We start from the raw sequence: 21,258 nt of genomic DNA, 5'->3' as shown, positions 1-21,258 counted from the left end.
AAAAAAAATTGGATATCTTGTCTCGGTTCCGTACGTGAGCCAATCATCACAGACGGTGAATGCAGTGCATACCGCAATTGATCCTCCACTCATAAAATGAGATTGGGATGGTGGGTGCGTGCACCACCCGCGGTGCACAAAACACGTGCACTGCCTGCGGTGCATAAAACATCTACCTATTCTAAATTGATCCTCCGCTCATGAGATGGAATTGGGATGGTGGCATATTATCTGGTCCAGCCACTATGTGCTCTCAAGCCCACCTGAGTAAAATCCATCACCATCTTTAAGGCCATCACGATCTTTAAGGTCATCACTATTATTGCTTAATACCGGCAACCACAGGTCTCTCACTAATTAAGGTATGGATTGTGCTGCTTCTTTTCTTTATCCAATTGGAGCTATTGATCTAGTTATTAAGTGGAGGATAGTTTTTTTTTTTTTTTTTTTTTTTAAGTTTTGGAAGCATTGGATCCATGATGTTGATTTTTGATTTATAAATTTCTTTCATTCATATCTCCTCTATTGGAATTTTTGATTTATAAGCATCGGGTCTCTTAGGGCAATGTGAATATTTTCATCTTTCTTTGTGTTTTTCCAAAACATAGCCGATCTTAGATTGAGAAGAAAAGTGTTGCAATTGATTGTGAAAAATATTAATTATATGAAAGACTATAGGATATATACTTAGCTGTTAATTTTTTTTAGCTTTTTAAATTTTTTTTAGTTTAAGAAACATTGGATTTTTCTAAAGAAAAATATTTCTATTTGTCATTTTTATTATCGTTGAAAGTTTGGTTTGCCGTTTTATAAATATATATATATATATATTTGACTTTTAGTTTGTTTAACGATATATGTGTTATTAAGATTTAATTTTATATTTTTTATTTATTTGATTTATATACTAAAAAAATAGTTTGTTTTGCAGATTTACTCGTCTCATACCATCCTAGCGTCCACGTGCTAAGATACGTCTAGAGATGTCTCATCCCTCACCCATCCAACTCTGCTGGTCCTGCCCTACCTCAATGAGGTGGATGCATGCATGTAATTGTCCCACGGACATAGATAAAGACATGCCCGCCCCACATCCCATTTCATTGCCATCCCCGTTGCCTAAGTCAATTGGTATCCTCCAAGACTACTACTGTTTTAGCAGCCTCAATGCACCTGTGATTCATGGGAACATTAGTTGAGAGATGAAATTTTCTTCGGAAGAAAAATATCAACCTAGGGCAACAGCAACGAGAAGAAGAAGACGACAAGGGACGACACGTTTGGGACGTCAGTGTGAAATTTCTGACACAAAAATAGCTTCCTGGCAGGATGGTACAGTAGTAGTTGGCTTGGCACACTAGCTAAAAATCACCAACAGCCTTACTAAAGTTAGTACGATTAAGACATCCACCACCAAGCTTGTAGCCATTATTTGACATCAGCTTTGATTAGATGAGGCCAAGATTGTCGATGTCATTCCTCGTTTTTGTGAAATTTAAGGGATGACTTAACATGTGAGAAGTGATGGATCAACAAATTATTGGCAACCTCAGTTGTTGTCTCCTTTAATCGCTGCTTTGATCTGAATTCACTTTGCTCAATGGTAACAATTGATTTTTATTTTAAAAGAAACTAAGATTTTTTTTGTTATTTAAAACAAAGATGATGATGATGATGATTATTAAATTGTGTCCGACTAGGTGATTTATGTTGGATTCGTATCCCACAAAACTGGACTTTGGGACTCAGTTTTAAAACCATGCCCAACTCCACATTCTTCAGGAATGGATCAGATTTAAATCACAATAACGAGTCTAATCTAGTCATATCCACATTGACAGATCACAATTTGCTCACAGGGTGGTGGTTTTGGATCAGACTTCTTGGTCCATCCTGATATCAAACAGATCAATACAAGTTGGATCTTTGATCTACCTCAGCGTGGTTACGATTTTCGTCTTTGTTGTTTGCTTTATTTTTTTTTATATATATTTTTCGGAAAGGAAGATCCACACAAATTATTATTATAAAGGGTCAGATTCTCTCTCTCTCTCTCTCTTTGCTTGGAGATTCCAAGAATCAAATCCAACACCTCCAATTACCAAGGGGGTGCGACCACTGGAACTAGTCCAAATTTGCAGTCGTTCAGTTCCATTCAAAAGCAGATGGTAGGCAAGAGTCAGGTTGGATTAGGTCAAATTAACCATGCATGGTAGGAAAAAAGCCAGTTGGGTCATGCAAAATACATACAGGTCAGTTATCTTGATAGAATCAAGACATGGACAAGCAGATAGTAAGCATCACATCACAACTTTGCCATTTCTTAAACAATTCATTTGCTTTTAAAGCTCAAGCAACCAAAACAAAATCCTGACGTGTGACTTACGAATCATAGCAAATTGTAATCCACAATAGTTGTCATTACTGAGAAGACAAAACTATCACTCAAAATATTACAGCACATTCACTACATAAAGATTCATGAGAAGCAATGATAATCAGATTAAAAGCTGATGCAGTCATCATCTCGAAACATGGTAACTCTCAACTGTTGATACTCCACCATATAATAAATTTAAAGTTTTAAGTCCTAAACAAAGTATGCTAGGCGATCCCAAAAACAAAATAGACAATCAACTATTAAACATTGTGATGTTTCTTGCCGAAAATAATGTATTCAACATTCCTTCAATAACATGCTGGACCACAAAAAGCATATCAAATGAACGACAAGCAGTGGTTAATTGCATGTACGATATCACACTACAGCTTGGTGTCTGTTATACTCCTACTGACAGACAGATGTCATTTACATCAGCACTTGATCCCAACAGAATGATCGGCAGGATGAGTCCATATTTCTTCAAGATGCTGAGTACTGAAAAAACGAGGTGGAAAAGAATATTGAAGCATCCGTCTTCAGTTTAGCACATATACTTGATAGATAAAGAAGCAATTATACATTATGGGGGCACCGAGAAGGGTTTTGTTTTCATTGACCGAGTCAGAGGGAGTGATAAAATTGGGACCAGTCTGGGCAGCCAAGGCAGGTTGGTTTCCAAAGCAATCAAATTAACTTATTAATGCAGCAGAAACTTAAGCTGATGCATGCTGCAGCCAACTAAGTCTGGTGGGGTAGTGAGAAAACAACAATATTTATTAGCACACAGAGAATGATAGGTCCCCTCAACGCACATTCATAAAGCTCAGTAGTACGGTGACCATCATTACACAGCGAGCCAGTTCGAACAGAAGTTGAGCCCACCACCCATGTGATGAAACAAACAGATGGCGCCTTGCTGAGAGCAACTCATTAAAGCATTCATCAGCCTTTTGATGCATTTTATGAAGCCAGATCTTGCAGCAGAGGATTTCACTCTGTTTTATCCACTTGCAGTAATTTGTAAAACTCACAAGGTCAACTGACCGGCCGTGAAGTATGCAGTTACTTCTAAAGATTTTTGAGTTCAAGAATGGATTGACTGATTTGGCAATAGGCTTTTGATGAAATGCATGGCTTACAAAACATGCACTTGACATATGCAGCAATAAATTAACCAATTTGGCAAAACATTTTCAAGGGAAAGCATGGATCATAAAACATCAGCCTGACATATGCATGAAGGCTAGTAGCAAAAGGTTTTGAGGGCCCAGAATTAGAACCTGGAATATTATGACATTTACTCTTCCTTTATACCTGCAAGAGATAAATTAGGTTGTGGGCTGGATCTGCAAATCAAGGATTCAGAAACAAGAGGAAATAAGTTCAGCAGTTGCTAGCATGTATTAAATATTTAAACAAACGGTGCCAGTATGATGGGATGCACCACCGACTGCCTCTGTGAAAGTAACCATTACAAGGTTGAAAATGTAAAGTTGCTATGCACTTACCCTGGATTTCAGAATTTTTTGACTTTCACTGAAGTAGTGATTTGGATGGTTAATCCCAGTATCACATGAGGCCGCATGAATAGCTTCAAAGGTCAATGTGCAAGCTAGCTGGCAATTTTCTCATTATCATTTGATGTGAGAGGATGGTAATAAAATAAAAAAAATAAAGCAAGTTACAAAAAGAACATTACAAACGTATGAACATTTTTACCTGGTAGTGCCGATTCCTAACTTTATCCATTACATCATCCAATGCACGACTGCCAACCCCTATTTTACCCAGAGCAGCTCTCAGATTTTCCTCACTAAAAAAAAATAAAACACAATGAGAGACACCAATTTCAGTCTCTGTCAATTATTATTTTTGTGAAGACTCGCATTCTCACACTCATCGGGCATCCGTAAGTCAATGTACATCAATGAAGCTAGGTGGAGAACTCCAAGAACTAAAACAAAGTGAGCTTTGAATTGGACATTCTACCTTTTTCAGACTATTCACATTTTCACACTCCAACCATACCATTCTCTAATATATGCAGAATACATCTATGTGCATACATACATGTAAGATGCAAGAGATTATATGGCAATCTACTCTCCCCATTTTCTTCTTTTTCTTCTCATTATCATTACTTTTTAATCGGGATAGCTTTCCTCATTTCTGCTGATCAAGAAGACTTGATTGATAATAAATAACTGTTGTTTTCAGAAAACCAGTTATCCCTTTCCTCTATACTCCATTGTAGTTATCCACTTGCCACCATTTAAGGAATATGATATGCATTTAATATTTTTCATTCTGGATCAGGTCTGCTGTACAAAGCATTAATATGCCGAAAAATATATCAAATTCATTAATCTATCTTGCCAGCACATTATGAACTGCCATTGATTGATGTCGAATCCATCAAAAAATATGTCCACTTAATTAACCAAATGTCCTGCATTAAATAGTGAAATCTGGAAAGAAAATGGATAGAATGTCTCATGACAAACTGTTGTTCAACCAACACTTGAAGCATAGCATAGGAAGGATCAACACTATCATGCACAATGTCTATCAAGATTTTGTTGCTCAGAAACATATAGCACAGGAAATGATTTCCCACTAACGGCAAGCACTACATTTGACAACACAGGCAGCAAATTTTCTAAACTAATTATTATAACATCTGTCAATTTTAACTGTAATTGAATTTCAACTTAATCAATTTTTTGAAACAAATGGAACAATATCGGTCAAGAAGGTTAGAAAATTGAACACCTAAAAACTAGATTTTCACAACATATTGACTGTTCTTACCACCAAAATCCAACATATTAAAAACACATAGTCAAGTTCCATCAAAAACTAGCAAAGAAGATCGGCAGTCCATTGTTACTGCTTATCAGCTGTTTGTCTGACAAAGCATGTCATCCTTGATTGCTGGTCAAAAAAAGAATGCTAAGCATCATCATCATCCGAACCAACAATGTCTGAGTAGACACAGAAGTATTAGGAACTCAAATGCCCGACAATGCACAAAGAAAATATACTCGTGCCATTAATGCGGACATTGGGAATATAGATGATGCAAGAATGACAAATAATTGATAACAGCAGCCTCCTAAAGGAATTAACGAGACAATAAAACCTACTTAACAAAATCAGATATCATACATTATCATTATATTGTTCTCATATCTAATGATCAAAATTTCCAAAACAAAACATATTTATGATGATAATATGAAGATATTTCCGCATGTTCTGCCAATAGATTAAACAAACTGAGCATGAGATGAACCTGAAATGTCGATAAGGGCAGCCATGGTGATCACCAACACCAGGAGTTGAAGAAATAATCTTGTGACATGAGTAGGGTGTATAATCCTAGAAAGGCCAGGTTAAATGGCAATCAGATATACCGTTTAAACCACATACAATAACACTTATTGAGCAAGGGGGCTTACAGTCCTCTTTCCTTCTTTTCCATAGTTATGGCGTATGGTGTATGCATATTCTTTGTCGAACCGCTCAGTGCCAACCTAAGCCACGTTTTATCCAGTCATGATGAATGAATGGGAAAAGAAAAATGAATAAATATAAAATCTTCTGAACCTAACATCTACGAGGCACACATCTTGGCATAATTAAAAAAACTCTTGGGTGTTTAAACTAGCTGTTGCTGTTGCAAATATATTCATGAGCAGATGGCTCCTCCATTATTCTTGCATGTTTGATCAGCAAACAATGACTAAACAGAATGAAAGTTCACTTCCACAACATGTTTTTTCTTGTGTTTGTTAAGGCTTGACATGACCTCTTCCACATAGCTTAAGCTTTTGCAGTCTCATAGTAAGTTAACATGGTATCAGAGCTGGAGATCATGGGTTCAAATCCCCCTTCAGATCAATTTTAATTTACTTCACCTTGATAAGTTCCTTTTTTTTTTCCAAGTAATTCTTGACCTGTTTATGAGTTCATGTGCATGGTCTAGGCCATACATCTGGGTAGGGGGAGGGGGTGTTAATGCCTAACATCCGTTGTTGACCGCTTCCCTGAGAGCATAAGGTTTTTGGGTCTAGTTAACAGTATTGCTGTTTTTTCCTTCCCATAGACAACAATCAATGAGAAGGATTCATAACCCCAGCACTCAAGAGGTAATACTGTTTGTTTGATTTGCGAAACCTGGGATTTGCCAACCCTTGGTAGCCCATTCTGTACATTCTACAGTTATTTTTTTGTAGTCCGGAAGGACATGATAATTAAGAGCATGCTGCCCCAATAACACCAGTCCATTTTATGGTTAATTTTTGAAAACAATCATTGCTAGAAATCTCCTCTATCTAAGTGAGTTTTCATCCTTGTAAGTCTGATATTGCTATTCATTAATACATAAACCCTTCTTTTTATCTCAAGGAGTCCACAAATTTTAGATGCATGCTGTTAAAAATGTGATTACCAGAGTTTCTTTATTTCAAGACTTTTCATCATCATAAAGATCCAGTCATAAATGTAAAATGCAAGGAAAGGTAATCAAACAGAACAAAGTGCATATTTCTAAGACAGTTAAATGCAATAAACCTTCTGAGAGAACTCCATTTTCCAGAATGCAAGAGCATCATCTAATTTTAGTCCCACACCCTGCAAAGAATAACAGATTTGTAAGAGAACGATTGAGATTAGAACAATAGACTTCCTGAAATGGATAAATAACAAATTGCAATGTCTATTATAGTTCCTACAATATGGAATACAATATCAAGGCATCAGTTAGCAAACTTCAGGGAAAAAAACCTATAGCATCTCCTCTTCATTGACAGATGAACCCTAATATACATGACTTGGGAAGACTTCAAAAAGTGCTCATAACTTAGTGTATTTTTTATAATCAACCAGTAAAAAGTAAAAACATTACTAGGGAATAAAACATATGAATTTCATAAAAATATAAAAGCAAGCAAGCATAAATCAGTGGCCACAAGTCACTCTTGAATTTGAATGTAAAGGATTGCAAATTTTTGTGGATATGCACAAAAAAAAAAGCAAGGCGTCAGTCAAATTTGATAGCAAGAGAAGTTAGGGTGATTATATTCATAATGTCCAGTGAGTTATGCAGAAACACTAAAATATGTATGAGCACATTTCCCTTGGAATTAACATGGCATAATTCAAGTGAAAACATGGAATAAGAGTTAACATGTGAGTTAACAAGGCATAATTCCAGTGAAAACTGGAATATTAAGATTTGACATCTGATTAACCATGACCCTTTTTAATCATGTGCTGTTGGCATAGGAATATTTGAGATTGGCTAAAACCTCACATGTGATTAACCAATAGCTATCAGATTATTCTAGGATGTATTGACATTTGTTGTACTTAGAAGCAGCCTAAGAAATGTGGACAAAGGCAATGCTAGGGTGCTATCTTAGATGATCTCCCGTGACTTAAAATACAATGGCTTCCAATAATTCAAAGTATCCTCATTGTCCTCTTACATCCATTACTGGTGACCAATGTTTTAAATCACGATACTAGAGCCACTACCTTGACAGTATGGGTTGGTATGTTAGAGTAGGTCCCTATACTGATGAATGGCATGTTGTTGGAGTCAGCAACACCCATAACGGACATTGGTACAGGGGTGTACGAACTGCCATACTGTACCGGCATCATACCAGATTGGTACAGTATGCTCCTTAGTGGCTAGTATGGGTTAGCATTTAAAAATCCTGCCCTACACACACACACACACGACCCATTCTATTCATTTTGAATAGCTAAACTATCAAAAATTGCATTATGGTGACCAATTGGAGCTAAAAATAATGACTTATCCAAGTCAAGAGCTTTTAGCCATTAAGAGGCTCTCTGCAGAAGATTTGCAATTTCAAACTGAGCACAAATGTGTTTAATATTGACCCTTGATAATATAAGCTGCAAATATCACCTCATATCCACATAGGTGGCACATGGAAGTGCAATAACCAGAAAGAACAAAGCCAAGTGAAAAAAAATAGAAAAATATACAGCAATAAATACAAGAGACTAAAGATTGTCGTTTGAGCCATTAATTTCACTGGAAATTTATGGTCATAGGTTTATTTCTTCTACTCACCTCTTACCAACTAAGACAACAGTCAAATTCAACTTGCCTAAGGCATCCAAGAGGTTTGAGTACAAGTCGATATGAGTTGGGGACACAGCTAGTCATCCTTTTTTTCATTTTATTGTTTAGGCTTCGACAAATCCATTTGATGCAAAATTGAGCACGTTTTGAACCTACATGTGTCGTTGCCTTCAAAATTCGAGCACCTTGCTTGATGATGGGCTCGCACCCATTACCCCTAGTTGAGTCCATCCATATTCAATGAATGTGACCAGATCCATTGTTGTTGGGATTTGTTTCAAGTTGTTATTTTGAACTTGTTTAGTTGTTTTAAGATATCTTAGAATTTGTTTAGTTGTGATCTAGTTAGTTTCATAAATTTGTTAAGCTAATAGTCTATAAACAAGGATGCATTGTATTCATGAAAAGAAGAAAAAAAAGAAAATTTTCCTTTTAAATGTTTGCCTTCGCACTTTGCGTCGAATGGTGTGAGGCCGTATGGAAGTGATTCCTAAATTCCTTTCAACTATTCTGTTCACTTCATTCTCCCCTCAGCCAAGTTGCAACTACCACCCAACCCGACGCTGACCTACTGCTGCGCCATCCCGATCATAGCGCAATAACTTTTGCCGTGCCAACTTCTCCGATTCTAATCACCAACTCCAGAAATATTGAACCCTCCCACCTTCAGATTTGACATCTAATGGAAAAATGGAGGCTTGAACCTTACAAGAATTTAAGTAAACTCCATATTTGAGCAGAATTGACAATAATCCTTGCGAGCCTCAGTAAATTTTCAGCCTTTTCAATTCTTTTCCCATTTAATTCTATTTCTCTGGTTCTTGCTATTAGTGTTTTTATAAGATTGCATTGTTAAGATTAACCTGCGTCAAATTCAGATTTCAATTTTGCATTTGTGCATTTAGGATTTGTATTGCACTAGTTCTAATTTTAGATCTATCATCCCTAGGCTTTTACCTTGCATCAGGTTTGGTATCAGAGCCCAGTTTCAATTATGACAACTAGAGCGGGAACAAAGTTTAGATATGACACTCCTAAAGATCCCGAAGATCCATTTAGTAAAATTTTGTTAAAATTGAATGAATTATCTACCGATGTACAAGACATCAAAGATAGGGTCACCATTCTAGAAGCAACTCAGGAATGCGAAAATAAACTGACCTTAAATAACGTAGCGTAAGGAATTGCCAATAGGGCCATAGGTCATAATGAAAATAATTTTAGGGGACAACTTATGCGAACTCCTCCATGAAATAACCCACTCTTCCAAGAAAATTTAGGCCCTCGAGATGACATCATGAATAAGGTTAAAATAGATGCACCTACTTTTGATGGAAAATTAGATCCCAAAATTTTTACCAATTGGCTCGTTGACATGGACCAATTTTTTGATTGGTATGAAATGTTCGACGAATGCAAGTTCGATTCACGAAAAGGAAATTAATCGATACCGCCAAGCACTTTGGGATTGGCATCAAACGGCATTTAGAGCGAATTGGTCAAGAGCCCATCACCTTGTGGGCTGAAATGAAGACAAAACTAAGAGAAAAGTACTTTTTCCCAACTTATAAACAAAATCTGTTTGATCAACTTGCAATGCGAAATTGCACCACATAGGGCTGAGAACGTCGAGCAGGCTTTCCAACTTGCGCTGAAATACGAAAAAATTTTCCGAACACATGCTAGAAGGTCCACTTCGCAAATTAGGGAGTTGAATCCCAAGAAATGGTCTGATAGGGACATAAGAAATTTGGGCACCACACAAACTAAATCAAACACGGACTTTAAAGGGAAGGGGGTAGCCTTTGATAAACAAGAAAATATACCGAGCAAATGCTACAAATGTCATCGAGTAGGACATTATGCTTACGAGTGTCCTAAATAGAACCTTGTAGTTCAACAAGACGTTGAGGATGCTGAAAACATAGAAGCAGTTGAACACACGGCAGTAGATGTCCCTAGTGACGAAGAGGCATTCGATCAGGTCGATCAAGTTGCACATATGCTATTAGGACGACCTTGGCTCTATGATCAGTCTGTCACGCACTATGGTCGACCAAACATGTATGTTTTCATCCATCAGGATAAAAAGGTTATTTTGAATCCTACCAAATCAATTTCATCAAAATCAGCACCCTGAGCTCCAACTAACCCGAGTTCAAGCTCATAAAAAACATTCAGAACCGTGTTGAAAGCACCAAATCATTGCATATTTTAAATAAAAAAAATTATAGAAATTGACACTGATGTTGTTTACACCTTAGGAGCTAGGGAGGTACCTATTTTCCCTGATTTGACTGAGCCGCCTTTAGCTATTAAGAACCTACTCTCCAAATTTGATGACCTGACATCTGAAGAATTACCTGATGAACTCCCATCTCTTAGAGATGTACAACATGTGATTGACCTTATCCCTGATTTGTCCTTACCTAATTTACCACATTATAAGATGAATCTGAAGGAACATGCAGAGTTAAAGTGTCAAGTTGAGGATTTGATTAGAAAAGAGTTTGTGAGAGAAAGCATAAGCCCTTGTGCGGTCCCGGCACTTCTCACTCCCAAAAAGGATGGTAGTTGGCACATGTGCATTGACAGTCATGTAATTAACAAAATCACAATGAAGTATCAATTTCCCATTCCATGCTTAGATGACATGCTAGACATGATGTCCGGGTCATCCATCTTCACAAAAATTGACCTTCGTAGCGATTACCATCAAGTTCAGCTTAGGCTTGGGGATAAGTGGAAAACTGCTTTCAAAACAGAAGAAGAATTATACGAATGGCTAGTCATGCCTTTTGGCGTGATGAATGCCCCAAGCACCTTCATGAGGGTCATGAACTAGGTCTTTCAATCCTTCATTGGAAAATTCTTGGTTGCCTATTTCGACAACATTTTGACTTATAATCGTGCCAAAGAGTAACACATTGACCACATTAGGCAAGTTTTCAAAATTTCGAGAAAAGAAAAATTTTTCATCCATTTAAAGAAATGCACTTTTACGCAACCCCAAGTCATCTGTCTAGGATTCGTTGTGTCCGTGGATGGTATTTCGACAGACCCAGAAAAAGTGAGAGCCATTAAGGAATGGCCTAACCCCAAGGATATCCATGAAATTAGGAGCTTTCATGGCCTAGCTACGTTTTATCATAGGTTGATTAAAGGATTTAGCACCATGATGGCTCCAATAAAAAATTGTTTAATAAAAGGAGAATTCAAGTGGTCAAATCTGCGATCAAGGCTTTTAAAGACATAAAAGAAAAGATGACAGAAGCACCAGTTTTAAAATTGCCTGATTTTGAAAAAACTTTTGAAGTTTCATACGATGCTTCGAATGAAGGAATAGGTGGAGTCTTAAGTCAAAAAAATCATCCAGTAGCCTATTTTAGTGAAAATTGAATGAAACTAGACAAAAATATTCCATCTATGATAAAGAATGATATGCGATAGTTCAGACATTAAAATATTGGCAACATTACTTACTACCTAAAAAGTTTATTTCATTTTCTGATCACAAGCTCTTAAGTACCTGAACTCATAGAAAAAATTGAACCTTAGGCACACGAAGTGGGTCAAATTCCTTCAAGAATACACTTTCGTGTTAAAACAAAAAGTGGGGATAGAAAACAGAGCCACTGATGCCTTAAGTCAAGTTGTGGCCACCTTAAACGATGTAGGCATTAGTGTAGTTGGATTTGAACAGGTTAAGGACAAGTACTCTACTTGCCCAAATTTTAGTGAAACTCATTCTTCTATTTTAGAAGGCAAACCTACAAACGTAGATTATTTAATTCAGGATGGTTTTCTTTTTAAAGGCAGTCGATTGTGTATTCTGCAAGGGTCAATGTGGGATCTGATTATTTAGAAACTTCACTCTGAAGGGTTAGCGAGACATTTTGGGTGAGACAAAACTGTATCAATGGTTGAGGATCGTTTCTTTTGGATGAACCTAAGAAGGGACATCACATATTGTTGCCTGATGTGGGACATGCCAACGGGCAAAAGGGACCAAATGAACACCGATTTGTACACACCTCTTCCTGTGCCATATGCACCGTGGGAAGACCTTAGTATGAATTTTGTTTTGGATCTCCCAAAGACTCTTAGGAAACACGACTCCATCCTTGTTGTCGACCGATTTTCAAAAATGGCTCATTTTATTTCTCGTCGAAAAACTTTCGATGCTACACATATAACCAAAATTTTTGTGTTTAAAATTGTTAGGCTCCATGGTTTTCCAAAAACGATAGTGACCGATAGAGACATTCAATTCATTAGCTATTTTTGGAAAACTTTGAGGAAAATCATGGGCACAAAATTGCTTTTCTCATCTTCACACCACCCCCCAACCAATGGGCAAACTGAAGTTGTAAATAGGAGTTTGGAGAATCTATTGAGATGTCTTGTCGGTGAACATATAAATACTTAGGACATTATCCTGCCACATGCAGAATTTGCTTATAATAGTTCAGTAAATCAAACAACTAGGATGAGCCCATTTGAGATTGTGACAGGATATAATCCCAGAAAACCGATTGATTTTAGTAAAAGTTCCACTAGAACATAGAATTAGTGAGCATGCATCATCTTTCACACAACATATGCAAAATCTGCATCATGAAATTCGACGTAAGATAATTTTAAACAATAAAAATTATAAAAGGACTGCAGATGAACACCGACGTGAAAAAGAATTTGGAGAGGGAGAAATGGTGATGGTGAGGATTAAACCGGAAAGGCTTCTACAAGAAGCCGTTCAAAAATTACATGCACGAAATATAGGTCCGTTTAAGGTCCTTAAAAGGATCGAGTCTAATGCTTATCTTTTAGATTTGCTATCTGACATGCAAATTAGCCCCATTTTTAATGTTGAGGACCTAATACTATATTACCCTGACATAGAAAACCTAGTTTCTTCTTTGCCACCTTGACCTCTTGTCCTTAGAACTTCCTTATAGAAGAAGAAAGATGACATTGAGGTGATTTTGGATGATCAGGTTGTATCAACCAGAGACAGCAGGGAATGAAGTTTTCTGGTGAAATGCTTGTATTGACTTGAAGAAAATGCAACTTGGATAACACAAACCGAGCTTTAGCAACTTAGTCCAGAGCTTCATGAGCAGTATATTTCGATTCATTCGTCGAAGCCGAATTTTTCGAAGCCTGTGAGAGTTCATGCAAAATCGAGCACATTTCAAACCTACGTGCATCATCGCCATCGAAATTCGAATATCTGGCTTGATGACGGGCTCGCACCCATTACCCCTGGTTGAGTCCGTCCTCATTCGATGAATGTGACCAGATCCATTAGTTGTTGGGATTTGTTTCAAGTTGTTATTTTTGGATATTTTGTTAGAAATTTATTTCAAGTTGTTATTTTTGGATTTATTTAGTTGTTTTAAGATATCTTAGAATTTGTTTAGTTGTTATCTAGCTAGTTTCATAAATTTGTTAAGCTAATGGTTTATAAATAAGGGTGCATTGCATTCATGAAAAGGAGAAAAGGAAAAAAAAATTCCCTCTTAAATGTTTGCCTTCGCACTTTGCGTCGAACGATGTGAGGCCGTATGGGAGTGATTCCCAAATTTATTTCAACTATTCTGTTCACTTCATTCTCCCCTCAGCCAAGTTGCAACTACCACCAATCCTGATGCCGACCTACCACCGCACCATCCCGATCATAGCTCAACAACTTTTGCCATGCTAACTTCTCCGATTCTGTTCACCAACTCCAAAAACATTAAACCCTCCCACCTTCAGATCCGACATCTAATGGAAAAGCGGAGGCTTCAACCTCGCAGGAATTTAAACGAACTCCATATTTGAGCAAAATTGACAACAATCCTTGAAAAACTCAATAAATTTTTGGCCTTTCCAATTCTTTTCTCGTTTAATTCTATTTCTCTAGTTCCTGCTATTAGTGTTTTTATAAGATTTCATTGTTAAGATTAACTTACATCGAATTCAGATTTCAATTTTGCATTTATGCATTTAGGATTTGTATTGCACTAGTTTTGATTTTAGATCTATCATCCCTAGACTTTTACCTTGCATCACCATTTTTTTGACGTCATCTCCATCTATTTCACCTTGTACTGCACCTCTTGCCTACATCAATAGGTTGACAGTTTGAGACACCCTGAAAATTCATTTCCTATTTTAGCAACATTTTTATGGTATTTTTAAAAGAATAGTGTGGAATACTTAATCATCAAGTTTTCTTTTAATACTACTTTGATAAATGATATACTAGTCTTGAAGGTCCTATCCCTTTAGAACTCCAAAAATGACGATGGCAGCAAAAAAGAAAAACATTCTTAAAATAGGCAGATCATCACTAGATAGCAACAGCAGAAATTTCAGATGATATATGCAGCAGACTGTTTTTCATGAATGTGCAAACAGAGGCACTAAGAAACAAAAATCCTCAATAGCATATTTAGAAAAAGTACCTTAAGGAAGAGACCAAGTTGCATCCTTCCTCCATGCCTCAAATGGTGGTCTTCTCTTAACTAACTCAGATGACAACATAAGCTCATGTGGTTGTAAAGATTTATGTAAAATTAAGATAAAAAGAAACAAAAACAAATTTGCGGAATGCTTTTACCTTTTCAAATAAATGACGCATGCAAAGGGGAAAAGAATTACTAGCCAGTTGATCAATGTCCTTCAAAGATATCTCAGCAAATTCCTTTGGCTGCAAGAAGTAGTCCAGTGATCAGAAACAAGAAAGAAAATAAATTTATGGAAGTTGGAGGAGGAATCAGAGAAAAAGTTAATCAAACTGATACCTGAGAGTAATCAGGACCCAAATAACTGTTGCTTAGTGCTTCAACAATCTGAAATAAAAAAGAGATTAGTAAGCATGAAACTAGCTTTTGCTTTTCTGCTCAAATTTACAGCCAAACATGTAAAATGAAAATAAATATTTTTTAAAAAAACAGCCAGTGGACTCACAGGAGTCAATCTCTCCTTCTCTTGCTCCCTAATGGTAGATGTCCATTTTCTGCTTAGAGAGGTCACATCATGATTAATTAAAAATCAGAACATTTTCGCTATGCTCAAACTGGAAACAATAAGATCTAACTGTTGGTACAGAATAAGACTTAAAGTAATCAATGATAATAGATCTCTCACTGTAGTAATTAGAATTAGAAAGGTCATACCATGACTATTGAAAAATCTAAACCATTTTCTATGTGCCCTAATTGGAAAAATTAAATCTAATTGCCATTCATTGTATCTAGACTTTGGACCATCACTGAAACATTGAACCACACTTGCAGAAACAAATGAATAGATTGTATTTGACATGACCGCAAATACTGCAAAGTGGAAAGTGATACATAATAAATCTTTCGAAATGAATTAGTCATTATTTGCAGCATTTGAATCATATACATGTATAACATTAACAGCCTTTGATAGATTGATTGATAGACCATAAAACCACAAGGGCCTTTTGACATCCTGTGGAAATGATCGCAATGGTTGTCAAAACTTTTATTTGGACTTTGCTTGCCCCCATAGTGGGCAAGAATATACAACTCAGATAGCAACAAAAACCCTAAAAACAGTGGCTAACTCAAGACTGGGAAAAGAGCAAAAACCGAAGAGCAGGACACCACTGGATGCACATGGTTTACACCAAAGAGACTAAAAAGGAAATCCTAGAACCAAAAGGAAAATGTCTACTAGTAAGGTATCACTTCAGGTACATAAGCATATAAGAAGTACCAGAGCCCAGAAGGTGGACTGATTTAACTTGAATGGTCAATGCTGCAGCATGGTTGTACTGATGTTGAGCAAGGTAGGTCCCATTAAGCAACATTTGGATCCACAAGAACCTGGGAACCTACTCAAAAAATTGGCCATTCATCCATATATGGTGAACTAGATTATGTGTAAGAGCAACAGGCTTTGATTAGTGCTCAGAATGTAACACCAATGTGCATGACAAAAATGAGCAAGGTGATGGACCCCACATGAGGACCTTGTACATGCAAAACAACAAAAACTGACTGGTGTTTTTCAGAAATCTAGGAAGACCTTCAACAACTGAGCAAGCCCCACGTAAGATCATCCACACACACACACACAGAGACAATTAAAATTAATATAAAAGGAGGCTTAAAAGTGATAAGAGTGAGACTGCATTTTAAAGTCTTGACCGTACACCTAATCAGAGTTTAGAGGGGTCAGATTACAGCCGGTGAGGTTTGAATTTTCATGTGCAATGTACTGCTTATAAACACTATGTTACACATGATAACAACAGAGCAAGATACACATAAGGTCATCCACACACACACACACAAAAGTACTTAAAACTAATACATAAGGAGGCCTAAAAGTTATAAGACTGAAACTACATTTTAAAGTCCTGACTGTAGGCCAATCAGAGCTTAGAAGTGTCAGATTACAGTTAGTGGGAGGCTAAATTTTTCGTGTGCAATGCACTGCTTATGAACACTAAAACTGTCCAGCCAAACTTTCCAGACACCATGATCCTCAAAAAGGTAGAAATGATAGGATTCAAGAAGGCTCACTAAAGCAACAAAGAACAGGCAGAGCTATTTTCTAAATCCTCTAGATGCATCAAGTTCGACTGAGGCTGGTTGCAATCTGAACAGGCTGCAGAATTTCCAAGAGTAGGACATCGGAATTACATATAGAATGTTCAGTGGTGCCATCCAACCAACACAAAGTTTATCCACCCATAAAAAAAAATAGAGACATACTATTAATAGTTAGCATGAGAAAAAGTGTCAGTCAGTATGAGTAGTATATATGTAACTTGCCAGTGCCTTGGTACCGGCCACAAACCAATGCTCTGCATGCTGCCATGCAAATGCGTGCCAAGCACTGACATAGCAAAGTACATACCATGCCAATTGCCAAGTCAGCACAGCATAGGATTCACCATGGCAATACCATGCCAGCAGGGCACCACCACACTCTATTTTGATCCTCAATGATTAGCATTTTCTGAGAAGCATGCCAAGCCCAGGCATAGCAAAATAATACCATGCCAATGCCCAGTAAGCAAGGCATAGCATTCACCATGCAATACAAGGCCAGCATGGCACCAGCTATATTTTAATCATCAACAATTAGTGTCTTTGAGCAGTTTTTACCAATACAAGTATCTACTTATTCTGATAGCAGTTTGTTGAACAAATTATTCTAACATTACCAATATGAAGAGGTAATAAAACCCAAAGGCTTTAGGTAATCCAACAAAATTGCCTTTGGCTAGCTTGCAGTAGAATGTCAGAATCCAACAACAATCTGGCTGGCTTCCATCCACAAAGACATGATGCTGTTTGGATTGTCATCCTAATTCAGTCCATGATAATGAGGATTGAATCTTTTATAGATAATATTGATAATCCCAAGATGATCCCAGTCTGAGAAGTCAAGCCGTGCAAGATTTGACAATTGATACCATGGAACTTTAGAAGCAAGTGTAACTGTGTAAGAAGGAACACTATTTTAGGGAATGAAACAAACATATTCAGTTACATGACTTTGTACCAACCGAAGCCAGACACCAGATAAGGGTAGCAAACTTGCAATGCATGCTTACCAACCATAGACAGACTCACGCAAAAAATTTAAAGAATATATGTATTGTAACATGCCAATCATTATGCACAGAAATCCACACATGAATACATGCCCAAGGTAGCTATAATCAAAAAAGCTATACCATATAAGTATAGAAATTTATTTATAAAAGAATGAACAATGGCCCGTCAAAACAAAGATTTGCCATAAAGAAATAGAAGGAAGCAAAATTAATGCTTTTCTACATAAAATCTAAGGTAAGATATTGTGCATTGTGAAATTAAAAGGATGTGATCTAGGAAGAGTTTATAACATCACACAAATGCATAGCATGGAACCTCCATAGCTGAATCATTATATTAATATTAATATTTAACAGAGCAGCAGTAGATGTCATTTAGCAGTGGCAGCCAGTAGATAACAAAAGGAACCCCATTAAAGCAATAAAAACACAACTAGCAATGTGATTCTTGATTTTTTTTTTTTTTTTTTGAGAGTAATATGATTCTTGAAAATTAGAATTATATCATGTACCACATCTTAGGACAACAGCTGGACAACAGAAACCCAAGATAATTAATGATACCTGTTTGTTAACACAAGTGCCTTGGAAAGGTTGCTGCGGAATTGAGTGACAACAAGTGACACCACCTAACAAGAGATTGAAAGAACTTTAGAATAGCACTGACAGCCATTTCTAGCCTGAGTTAATGATGGGGTTTAGGATGCACCTGATTCATCGCAACGTATGCATAACCTTTAAGCAGGAATACTCTGCGGCTGGCAACAAGTTCTGGAACTTCTTCAAAAGGTACCTTCATACATAAAATTCAGATAAGGTATTATCAGAATCCTCATAGTGCAAGAAATTACTGAAAACACAATGACATCAATGGGTTATATACCTTGAAGAAGATCGTTTCAGCTGCAAAATAAGAAACCAACATGTCAGATCATTTTGTAAAATAGAAGATTCTTTAAAAATTAAAATGGCTCAACCATTAAATCAGATAATTGGGCCACAGAAAAAAGGATTAAGCTTGATTGACCTTTAGGATGTTCTCCGAACTCCTACTCAAACTTTAGATCTGAAAGATACTAGGAATTGCCCTAAAGCACCCAGCCAATGATGTGATCCATGTTTCCTTCCTAATTTGGTTAAGGAACATAATCTATCCCAATTTGCCCTAAAAAAGAAACAGAAGGATCTAAATGCAGGCATGATAAGCTGGGACTGACCTTGACATACACAAAGGGAAAAAAAAAAGAAAAATCTAGGAAATATTTCCTTAATAAGAAAACTTATGACCTTTAACTTAAGCAGTTAAGTTGGATGATATTGTTCCTGGGAAGCTGGGATGTTTTGTCTCGTGATGTATCAGGTGCCTATGATTTAAGGAGGTAACTTTGGCCCTCATGGCTGTTTTCCTTTTTTACAGTATTAAAAATAAAAAATAAAAAACTTAAGCAGTTAAACCTTAACGACCAACTGAACTCTCTAAGCCTTGATCAACATCAAAGAGGGAGGGGGGGCTGCAGATTGGACATTCATTACTACCACAGAATGAATAAATTATATATTTTTTGAAAGACCATGCACAATGCAGCATATGATTTCAGATAGCAATTATTAAATTTATCTATTTTCATACCTACTAGTTATAGAATACCACAGACTTAATGATTAATCGGGTCATACCATTTGAAGATTGACCGATGGAGCGTGCAACCTGGCCCAACTTATCCTTCACGGTCTATGCAAGAAAAGAAAATACAAGAAGAAATAGTCATTTGACAAAAAGCAGCAAACAGCACATACGCATACTTTACCTTTAAAAAAACAAAAGCATAATAATTCTGTCAGCTTCATGATATGAAAATATACCTCAAACTCTGCATTACTGAGCGCTTTATATGGAAGCTGGAACTCAGCCATGAGCATCCTCTGCAAAGTAAGAATTAATCAGACCACAATTGAAAAAATGCGTCTTTAACTATGTTCTACTTCTCATCGGACAGAACAACCCACCTGGGATTCTGGGCTTTCAAGGCGGAAGCGATAGCGGAAAAGTGTGGTCTCCATGGAGAGAAACCACTTCCTTAAATCCTCCCTGAATTTTTATCAAATAAGAAAAAAATCAGAACCATTTGAAAACAATATCCCAAACCACTGAAGCAAACAGACAATAACAGGAAACATACGTTCTACAGTAAACAAGACGAAGCACAAAGTGCGAGATCATATCCTTATTCGTCACCTCTGACGCATCTTGATGCCTCATATTTGCCCTCCATAGCTCACTGACCTGATCACTTACAAAAATAAATTTACATCCCTCGGATCCAACTAATATACATAAATGGCATTAACGAATTGCCGAATTCAGCTCAGGTGACATAGTAAATTACCAATTTTTCCATCTCTTCGGGTTTCTTCCCACGGGATATACCATCTGAGATTCCTTTTAGGACTACAACAAAAGATTCGAGAAGTGATCAATTTCAAGGCAAACCCTAGTGAACATGGAAGCATAAACTGATCTGGTACCCAAAACGAAAAGAACAGACGATTAGATCTGCACACCAACAAAACCCTAGAAACCTTAATCGGAGAGGAAATGGGGAGAGAAGGAGGAGGTGGCAAGGTACCACGGAGGCGATCGATGGCGTAGAGCTCGAAATCTTCCAGCCGGACCTCGAGAGATGGGGCGGAGCGGTAGAGAGAGAGGCTCGGGGGGCCGTCGGCGGTGAGATTCCTCTGAGATCGGACGATCTCCATGGTCTTCGAGCTTGGAAAGCTTGGAGGCGAGAGGAGGGTTCGGAGATAGAGGGGGCGCGGTTCGAAGATTTTATAGCTCAAGGTGAGGTTTGGCGGGAAACGCCTCGTAACGGGTCGACTCGGACCGACACGTAAAACGGTGTGAGCTGAGTCGGTTCGAAGTCCTGATGAAACCAGGCCCGACACAAATTGGTTTCGCTTGCGTGAGATTTAGGTTTCGGTTCGGCCCAGACTCAGGTGACATTCCGAGTCAATTGAGCTATTAAGGTTAGATCTGGCCAAATTGGGCTTGTGGAGGTGAGTTCAGGTTGTACTTTTGGCACAAAAGAATGATTCACCTTTTATCGCATTACCTGTCATTGGATTGTACAATGGCCGCCGTCAAATCTATGCAGCAGATGA

General features: G+C 37.3%; 1 protein-coding gene across 1 annotated transcript; it reads right to left on the bottom strand.

Moving 5' to 3' along the window:
• Positions 1-2,482: 2,482 nt before the first annotated feature.
• LOC105042143 (probable DNA primase large subunit) lies at positions 2,483-20,902 on the bottom strand. Its single transcript, XM_019849014.3, has 20 exons — positions 20,727-20,902; positions 20,487-20,548; positions 20,280-20,383; positions 20,107-20,188; positions 19,963-20,022; positions 19,777-19,831; positions 18,983-19,002; positions 18,809-18,892; positions 18,664-18,728; positions 15,465-15,513; positions 15,299-15,346; positions 15,115-15,204; positions 14,960-15,019; positions 6,959-7,018; positions 5,845-5,919; positions 5,679-5,764; positions 4,103-4,196; positions 3,892-3,999; positions 3,664-3,729; positions 2,483-2,878 (listed from the first exon to the last, which is right to left on the bottom strand). The coding sequence occupies exons 1-19, from the start codon at positions 20,854-20,856 to the stop codon at positions 3,712-3,714; spliced, it is 1,350 nt and encodes a 449-aa protein (XP_019704573.1). The 5' UTR covers positions 20,857-20,902; the 3' UTR covers positions 2,483-2,878; positions 3,664-3,711.
• Between the last annotated feature and the right edge of the window lie 356 nt (positions 20,903-21,258).

The sequence above is a fragment of the Elaeis guineensis genome, chromosome 9 (genome assembly GCF_000442705.2).
Source record: "Elaeis guineensis isolate ETL-2024a chromosome 9, EG11, whole genome shotgun sequence".
Taxonomy (NCBI): domain Eukaryota; kingdom Viridiplantae; phylum Streptophyta; class Magnoliopsida; order Arecales; family Arecaceae; genus Elaeis; species Elaeis guineensis.
The sequence above is the reverse complement of the archived record's forward strand: the minus strand, read 5'-3'. Positions and strand labels throughout refer to the sequence as shown.

Coding starts and splice junctions, on each gene's coding strand:
- LOC105042143 (XM_019849014.3), bottom strand. CDS start 20,856: ATGGAGATCGTCCGATCTCAGAGGAATCTCACCGCCGACGGCCCCCCG. Junction 15,514..18,663: donor GCACTTGTGTTAACAAACAG/GTATCATTAATT, acceptor CTCTCTAAGCAG/AAAATGGACATCTACCATTA. Junction 5,920..6,958: donor AAATGGAGTTCTCTCAGAAG/GTTTATTGCATT, acceptor AACGTGGCTTAG/GTTGGCACTGAGCGGTTCGA.